The sequence below is a fragment of the Solanum tuberosum genome, unplaced genomic scaffold (genome assembly GCF_000226075.1).
Source record: "Solanum tuberosum cultivar DM 1-3 516 R44 unplaced genomic scaffold, SolTub_3.0 scf00747, whole genome shotgun sequence".
Lineage (NCBI taxonomy): Eukaryota > Viridiplantae > Streptophyta > Magnoliopsida > Solanales > Solanaceae > Solanum > Solanum tuberosum.
This window is the reverse complement of record NW_006239677.1, coordinates 38,746-47,697: the sequence shown is the minus strand read 5'-3', so window position 1 is coordinate 47,697 and position 8,952 is coordinate 38,746. Positions and strand designations below refer to the sequence as shown.

The following is an 8,952-nucleotide window of genomic DNA, read 5'->3' as shown; positions in this document are numbered from 1 at the left end:
ATTGGGGTTTTGGTGGTGACCGGTGGCCTAAGGAATAGTGGGGTCTGATTGTTTCTAGTTGTTCACAATCTCGCCGGAGTTCGGGGCTAACGGTTTTAGGAAGGTCGATACTTATTGGCGGAGTTGGTTTGGTATTTTTGTTGTTGTTGTTGGTTCTCGCTTATAGTTATTGGTTGAAGCTTGTTGGAGGCGGTGAGAATGAAGGCGTTCTGGTCGGAGAAGGTGAAGAGGACGAGAGCAATAAGTTTGTGTTTGGTTGGATCTAAAACATGGGTCATTTGAGTGGTGGATGTTGAAACAGGGGTCAATCTCGAAAATTATTTGAGTTTTTTTTTTTGTTGTTTTTGTTTGATTTTCAACTTATCTAGGTAGGTTTTTCAATTTATTTGTTGTTTAATCTGGATTTGATCTTCTATTTATTTCTTGGTTGGTTTTGGGTTTTAGTCAACTACATTGATTTTCTTGAAAATTTTGCTTTGTTTTATGCTTAATGTAAGTGTAAGATGTTTGTAAGTAGTGTTTGTCTTTAATGGGGTGTTTCATAATAAAGAGAGCAGTATAATGATAATAAACAATAGAGAAGAAATTTGGGGGAAAAAGATAAAAAAAATAAAAGGCCAAGAAAACCTCAAATTCTATCCAACAATGGAGATCCATCCAACTAGGAAGATGATGGCTATATAAAAGTCCTAATGTGACTTTTAGACCCTTTTCCAAGGGTCTCACGCTCCTAATAGGTGTGTTTTACACACACTCTAGAATTAGATGCCACATAGGATGCCAAGTCAAAAATAGTGTTTAAAATATTGTGTTTCAATAATTTCAGGGGTTCAGATGACAAATGAGCAAGTAGAAGGATTCACAATACAAACACATACAAGTACAAGGGTCCACCAGACCATTTTGCCTTTTTTTTTTATAATGGTTTAAATCTCAATTGAAACAAAAAAGAGTGCTCGGTGCACTAAGCTCTCTCACTATACACATGATCCGAGGAAAGACCGGACAATACTGGGTCCATTTTAGAGGTAGTTCCAATGGCTTGAACCTATGCCTTTCTAGTAATAGGACGACAACTCTTATCGTTATACTAAGGCTCCCTTCAATCGATACAAACTATCCATATAATTATCTTTTGCAATTTCTGATAGCGTGAGTTAGCATTAAAAGGATAGCCTAGTCAATACTTGATTATAAAATGAAAAATTTGGTGTGACGGGTACCAATGATGTTTTTTCCCATTTTTTAGCAGCTTCTTGTTTCTGTTCCTCTTCTTCATCTTGTTCTGATTCTTCGAATAATGGTCTTTTTCCTTTTTCAGCAGCTTTCTGTTTCTCTCTCCTCTTCTTCTTTTTTACCATTTTCTCCATCCTCGTTGCCTTCATTTTGTTCAGAGTTTATACGATTGACATTATCTTCTCCTCCTACATTCTGTCTGTGTTCTTCCAGATCGTGCTTTTCGCCTTCTTCTTCAGCTGTTGAAAATTGGGGCAATTCCTCTGTTTCATCCGCTTTTTCTTCTTCCTCTGTTTCGTCCTCTCTTTCTTCTGTTTCTTCATCTTCGTCTTCTTCGTTTTTATCTTCTTCTCCATTGTTGTTTTCTTGATTTCCACCCTCTGTTTCTTTCTCCTCTTCTTCTTTATCTCCATTTTCTCCATCCTCTTGGCCTTCATTTTGTTCTGATTCTTCGGCTCCTTTGTTGTTTTCTTCATTTCCACCATCTTTTTCATCAGTTACTTCAGATTCTTGATTTCCACTCTGCTCTGAATTGTGATTTCCATTCTGTTCATCAATTGAATTCTAGGTACTTTATTCGCATCAGAAATAGCCTCTGTTGCATCTTCTTCTTCTTCTTCATCTGTACGTAATCTCTTACGTTCAACGAATCAAAGCTAATAGCTTCTTCTTCTTCTACTCCCTCCTTCGTAATTTCACTGAATGATTCATCACATAGTAGCTCTGTTTCAGGATTTGAAGATGAAATTCCTCCATTTCCAGGAACTGCTTCTCCTTCGGCTAACATTTTTTTGGGACAGACTAAAATAGTACTTACTGAAAAAAGTCATATGAAATGTTTAGCAGAAACACTTCATATGAGATAATTATGTAATAAATGTTAAATAGAAGATAAATTTTTAAATTAGATTAACTTCGATATATCGGTAATATAACATATATTTTTACACTATCATATCGCACTAAAAAAATAAGAATAGCAAGTCTATACCCTAAACTCTAAATCATAAATTCTAAAACTTTAACCCTAAACCAATAAATACAAAAAGAAGTGATGAAGTGTCACGTGTTGTCAGATAGATTTGAAAGAAAAGACAAGAAGAAAATAGTTTAACATTACTTTAGATAAACAATCTATTTTTTAAAATTCATGCATTTGTGAAAGGAAGTTTGAATTTAATAACGCAACTTCCTTCGTGGCATATTTTTGCATTCTCATTTGTAATAGGCATAATACACAAACACACTCTTTAACTTGACTTTAGTTGACATCTATGCCCTTTAACTTTGGGTGTGTACAAGTGAACACTTAAAACTTGTATAAAATTGAACAAGTAGACACATGTGTCCTACGTGGCAAAATACACGTAGGATGTCATGTAGGACACAAAGTTGTCATGTAGGACGAATGTTCTATTTGTTCAATTTTATACAAATTTAAATGTATACTTGTGGACACCCAAAGTTAAAGGTCATAGTTGGAAGCTATATTAAGGGTCATGTTTAGGTATTATGCCTTTGTTGACTTGTTTTTTCTCAAGTATAGTAACTTGCCGAATTCATGAGACTTTCCATGTTGATGTATATTGTGAACAAAATAAATATAAGGTATATATACATCAAACTCTTATAGTATAAGGGCAAATCTAAATGCCGAGGACATGAAATGAATGAGTCAAACTTCTAACGAATGGAAAAGTTAGACTCTTTAAAGTATAAAGACAAATCCGAACCGTTTTTATTACACTTGAAAGAAAGTGAAAAGTCGGGGATCTTGCTAGGACTAGGTTACAACAAACATAACATTTTGATTTTTTGACAAATCCAAATACATGGAACACATAAGGTTTTTCGAACTTGGTTGCAAACAAACAAGAAATGACACAATTAATGGATCAACAGCTCCAGTTTCTCACATTCTCTTAAACTGCATCACACTTTTCGCTATTTCCATTTCCAGCCATCATAAAATTCCTTCTGATCACCCCATAATCGCATAGACAAGTTGAAAATTTCTCTATCAACAGGCCTGTCCAACCCAGGATTATCTCCGTTGAGTTCCCAAGCATCATTGTAATTATTCTTAAATGCTATGATCATTTTCGCTAATTTCTCCCTGGAGATTTTCAAATTTGGGAGTGAATACATGATGAAATCAAGTAGTTTAAGCGAGGGTGGATGTGGGAAATCCCAGTTTTACTCTTGTAATCCCAGATGGTTTTTAAAATTGCCAAATTCTGATGATTATCATAAGCATAATCATAATAGTCAGCATCATAGTTGAGGTTGTTGTGTTTGTTAATGTCAAAATACACATAATTAGACACTAATAGTTTATGGCATACAAATTTATAATTCTATTTTTGTTCATCAGTTAAAAATTAGGATACCTCCGTATGATTGTCAACCTATAGAAGATTACCTTGTAAGTTGGATGGGGCCTCGTCCGAAATATTTCTTGCTAGGAACACAAGGCCATTGACTACTTTGTGTACAGTAATCGCCCGGGATATTTCCTTCTAAGGAAGCAGTAACCCCATGTGTATGGTGTTGTAGGCCATCCTCCTATATATTAACGGGTACATAATCAATTAAATTGGAATACTAAAAACAAAATGTGTCACATAAATTGGAACAGAGGGAGTATATAATTTTAGATTCACATAATTGTTCGATCTAAAAGTTGAATTCATCAAATTTAAATTGATGTAAACATCAGTAATTTCATGGGAAGTTTGGGCAAAGAAAGCAACAATTTCTCTTTTACAGGTAGTGATGTCACCAGTGGTGCCAAAGCCAGGATATAAGACCTGGCGGCAGGCATTGTAACTGTAGAAATTATTCTTTCCTTGGCAGACATTATGGTTGCGATGCTTAAGCATCTGATCAAACATGGTATTGAGATGATACTGCTTGAGCTAGTCCCCAAGGGGATCGGGATTAGTGGTAGGTAGTTTAGAAGAGGGGCCAGAAGGACACTGGTTCTGACAATTGCCAGGACCACAAAATGTTATTCAATCTGTATTTCAAATCAATATTACTGATAACAAAACTTTGCAGAAACAGTAAATTCCAAAATTTAAATCACGTAGTGAAGAACATAAATTAATTAACAGAAACTAATGACTGTAAAACATACCAGAATCTGTAACAATAGTATAAAATAGAAAGGAAAGAAATTCGAGCCCACTGAATGCACAGTGTCCCCTTAAGAAAATTATTCCCCTCTAGTATATTTGAGGTTTGAATTGGAATATATCCTCCAAGGATAGAACGATTCTATTCACCTGTGTATTGATACCCAAAACAATGGTGTCAGCGAGCCACTCAACTGCAGTAAAGTACACGAATAATGAATTTGTGTAGAAGAAAAAGAAGAAGTTCAGAAATTTCGTAAGTGTAAAGTCTGAGGATTCACATGTATTTATAGCCAAGAAGCACTGGTTCCGAAATGTTGCAACCTTTCAGAAACCACACGACCATTCATTAAAATTTGCAACCTTCCAGGACGGTCATTATTGTTCCTAAAAAGTTATAACCTTTCAGAACAGTCATCTCTAGCGGTGGGAAATTCAAATAAAACGGGAAAACATTTTAAACACGGGTCGCACGGATCCGAATTGGGTCGAGTCGTTTCAGCTAATTATTTAAATAATTAAACATGTTGGCCATTTAATTTAAATAATTAAATAAATAATTAAAACAAACTTTGTCCAAAAAATAATCTCTCGATCCAAAGTCGTAGCCGAAGCCGACTGAGCAACGACAACGCGAGGGGGTTCACTCTTTCCAACCCTTTTAACAACTAGTAGAAGTGTTTCTCTATTTAAACACTTTAAATTTTCTTTCCGCCATCAATGAGGGAATTAATGTCTTTTACTAAAGCGTAAGAGAACCTCTCAAATTCCTCTTTTCATATTCCTTCCATTTCCCATTAATTCTTACTATATACCTAACATTGGAGAGGAGCCTTCTTGGAGGCTAAGGTTATATAATCTTTTGTGTTATGATATAGTATACGTGTAAGGGTCGGGCAAAACCCCCATCACAAGTTTGTATAGCTAGCATTGATTTGGTTTTTGAAGTTGTACAAGTGGTTACTGTTGTTCATCTTGTATTTCTAAGATACTTAGAACAAAAACTTTAAAGAACTTGATAAGAAACAACAAAGTTTAAAGAGCATTTTCAAAACTAGAAAATTAAAACTAGTAGAGAAAATATAATTAGAAACAGATTAGAAACAATATACAAAATATTTTTCTTAATGAAGAAAATCGAGCCCACTGAATGCACAGTGTCCCCTTAAGGAAATTATTCCCCTCAAATACCCGAGGTTAATGGAATATATCCTCCCAGGATAGAACGATCTTACTCACCGGTGTATCGGTACCTAAAACCATGGTGTTAGCAAACCACTCAACGGCAGTAAAGTACACTTAGAATACTAGATTTAGTAGTAGTAGAAGAAGTCCAGAAAAATTAGTTCAACTAAAATGAGAGGAAATCCCTCAATTTATAGAAAACAAAGGGTAGTGTGAAAAAGTTTTTATTCTGCCTTACCGGAAAGGTCACAAACCTTTGGAAAAGTCACAACCTTTCATAAAAGTCACAACTTTTCATAAAAGTCGCAACTTTTCATAAAAGTTACAACTCTTCATAAAAGTCATAACTTTTCATAAAAGTCACAATTCTTCATAAAAGTCGCAACTCTTCATTTTCCATTAACACCCAACAATTACCAAATGAATTATAACTACGTGCACATTGATTTGGTTTTTGAAGTTGGAACTTTTGAAGGGAAAGAGTAATGCTTGTGGAAAAATCCGAGGTTGATATATATGTATCTTGGATAAAAGTCTTCATTTATAAATGAACGACGACTATAGTCGTGGTCCTAATCAAACTACAACCATATTATTAAAACTTCATTTAATAGTTGATCCTTGCGTTGTGCGAGAATACAACAAAACATATAATGAAGTTGCTACATAGAATCAGCTACCAAAAGGCCTCTGGTTGCCGCAATCAAGATTGTCACCAGGACTAACTCCAAGAATTCCGCAATATCTCCTGTAAAACCCAATTCGATCTTGTACCCTGTTGTCATTACCACGACCACATTCTAGGCCACCATTGATGATGTTTGTGATGACACCAAATCCAGGAAGACGATTAGCTGCTCGGTCACCAGCGGATGGGTTCCATCTTCCAATGATGACATCGTGGCAAGAAGGCTTTGGTGATTGAGTGGTCATCCAGAACCAGAGAGCTGTCTTGAATGAGATGACTGGGTCTGTGGCTACTAAATCAGGATTGTTTAAAAGGTCCGCTCCGATGGCACTTCCACATGGCCCATAGTTGTAGTTGCTGTATTTATTAAAGTCAAAATACACGTAATTAGATACTACAAGTTCATCAAATTTAGTCGTAGCATAAATAGATTTATCTAGCTCCATAGCAATATAATGAAAATCATTGTTAATATATAGAAGTTTACTGCGAAATTTGTATTGGGCCTCGTCCGAAATATTTCCTTCCAGGTGCACAAGGCCATTGACTACTTGGTGAACAGTAGTCACCCGGGTTACCTTGTTCTCTAAGGAAACAGTAACCCCATGCGAATGGTCCATCAGGTGCCGAAGGCCATCCTCCTGTATTTATAAAAATGGGTACATAATCAATTATTATTACTAAATTTTTGACTCACAATGAAATTATAATTGTTCGATCTAAAATACCTGTAGTTTCATGGGAGGTTTGGGCAAAGAAAGCAGCAATTTCCCTTTTACGGGCATTGATATCACCAGTTGTACCAAAGCCAGGAAAAGACCTAGCAGCAGTGATAAAGGCATTGTAACTGTAGAAATTATTCTTTCCTTGACAAGAATTTTCGTTGCGATGCTTAAGCATTTGATCAAACATGGAATTTGAGATGACGCTTCCAAGGTCCCCACCAGTAACAGGACCAGGACCAGGGCCGCCACCAGGACACTGACTTTGACAATTACCAGAACCACAATGATCATTAGTGTTACCACACCAGCCGAATTTGCTGCAACAGAGTCCCAAGGCACAAAGTGCGCCTCCGCCCTGTGAACCACAATTCTGCGCTGAGGCAGCGCTCAGCAAAAGGAGAGAAAATAGTAAAGAAAAAGTAGTGAATTTAGAAGTCCTCATTTTGAATGTAGTAGTAAAATGTGATGGGAAACAAGTGGTGAAGTGGAAGGTATTTATAGGCACTGAATTCTCTATTAGTGGTTGTGAGGGATCACTGACTTTGTTGTGTTACAAAAACAAAAAATACAGTTCTCTGTCTTATCCAGAATTTAATTCAGTAGAGTACGTTGAACGGTAAACGGCGGCTCTTACTTTGTTTATAAATTTATTTTATTAAAAATAATATTTAAAAAATTAAAATTGAATTGTTACTCTTTTCCTCCTAAATTAACTTCTCTCTTCGTTTTAATTTATATGACACATTTTAGATTTCGTGATTCAAATAAGTCTTTTTTGACCGTAAATTTTTCATATATTTTGGATTGTCAATTATTGTGACTTATAGAGCATTTTATGTAGTTTACAAATATATAAATTTTATTTCAAAAAATGTTGAAGATTTCATGCGTAAATATTCAATGAAGCTTAAATTATTTGACTTTCGAAAAACGAAATGTTTGACATAAATTGAGAGAGATGGAGTATCTCTTAAGCTTATTAAAGTCATCTTAAAATAATTTAGTGGATAATTATTTTCCACTATATCCTTAGTGGCACGATATAAAAGGGAAAAAAAAGAAAATAAATATACTTTTATTAAATTGAGTTTAACTTAATAAACTCTATTTTAAATATATATATATATATATATTTATTTTTTTAATAGACATGAAAATATTAAAATGACAATGAAATAGAACAGAGGCGATATTAGTCATAAAAGATTTTTACCCTGTCAGATTTTTGTCTTTTTGTTATTGAATTTTTTTGAATAAAATATAACCTAGAACGTTACACTACGTTTATACTAGTTTTGTAAAAGTTCAAAAAAACATACTATTTTGGTGAATTGATTTTAATAATGACCTACTTTGATCAAAAGTTAATGGACTCACTCTACAAATAATTGTGAAAATTTCAGGAATCTGATTCAAGATTATAGACCGGATTCTATAGTTGCTGGATTTTTTTTCTCTTATTATCTATCTCCATGAAATGGTATCAATTAGCAACGATACACTTAATTAGATAAAAATAATGTATGTATTAACTCTGTGTATTAATAATATTTTATTGGATACACTTGTTTATGTTATTTATAACCAATGTAAGTATTAATTAGGGAAAATGCATAAGTACCCCCCAGCTTATGCCCAAAATCCCTGAGACACACTTAACCTTTACTAAGGTCCTATTACCCCCCGAACTTATTTTTTAATTAATTTTTTACCACTTTTCGCCTTACGTGGCAATATAAACCAAATAGGTTGAAAGCTTTGTTCAACACGCGCCGGGCCCCACTTTTTCAACTTTCTAAAAAGTAGCTTTTACACTTCCCAAAATTTCAAAAAGCTATCCTATTATTTATAATCTACTTTGTTAATATATTTTTAGTTAGTTTATAGATTTTAATGTTTATATATTTTATTTCAAATTTGGGCATGTAAAATTTTGTAAATATTATATATATAATTTTATTTTATTTATAGATAAAAAAAT

General features: G+C 34.2%; 2 protein-coding genes across 2 annotated transcripts; both read right to left on the bottom strand.

Annotated features, from left to right (window-relative positions):
• Positions 1-3,180: 3,180 nt before the first annotated feature.
• LOC107059018 (endochitinase 1-like) lies at positions 3,181-4,130 on the bottom strand. The gene is made up of 3 exons (XM_015305386.1): positions 3,951-4,130; positions 3,659-3,801; positions 3,181-3,352 (listed from the first exon to the last, which is right to left on the bottom strand). Exons 1-3 carry the CDS (start codon positions 4,128-4,130, stop codon positions 3,181-3,183), a joined length of 495 nt encoding a protein of 164 aa, XP_015160872.1.
• A 1,947-nt stretch (positions 4,131-6,077) lies between these two features.
• Positions 6,078-7,421, bottom strand: LOC102589770 (endochitinase). Its single transcript, XM_006367315.2, has 3 exons — positions 6,975-7,421; positions 6,734-6,887; positions 6,078-6,603 (listed from the first exon to the last, which is right to left on the bottom strand). The coding sequence occupies exons 1-3, from the start codon at positions 7,411-7,413 to the stop codon at positions 6,231-6,233; spliced, it is 966 nt and encodes a 321-aa protein (XP_006367377.1). The 5' UTR covers positions 7,414-7,421; the 3' UTR covers positions 6,078-6,230.
• Between the last annotated feature and the right edge of the window lie 1,531 nt (positions 7,422-8,952).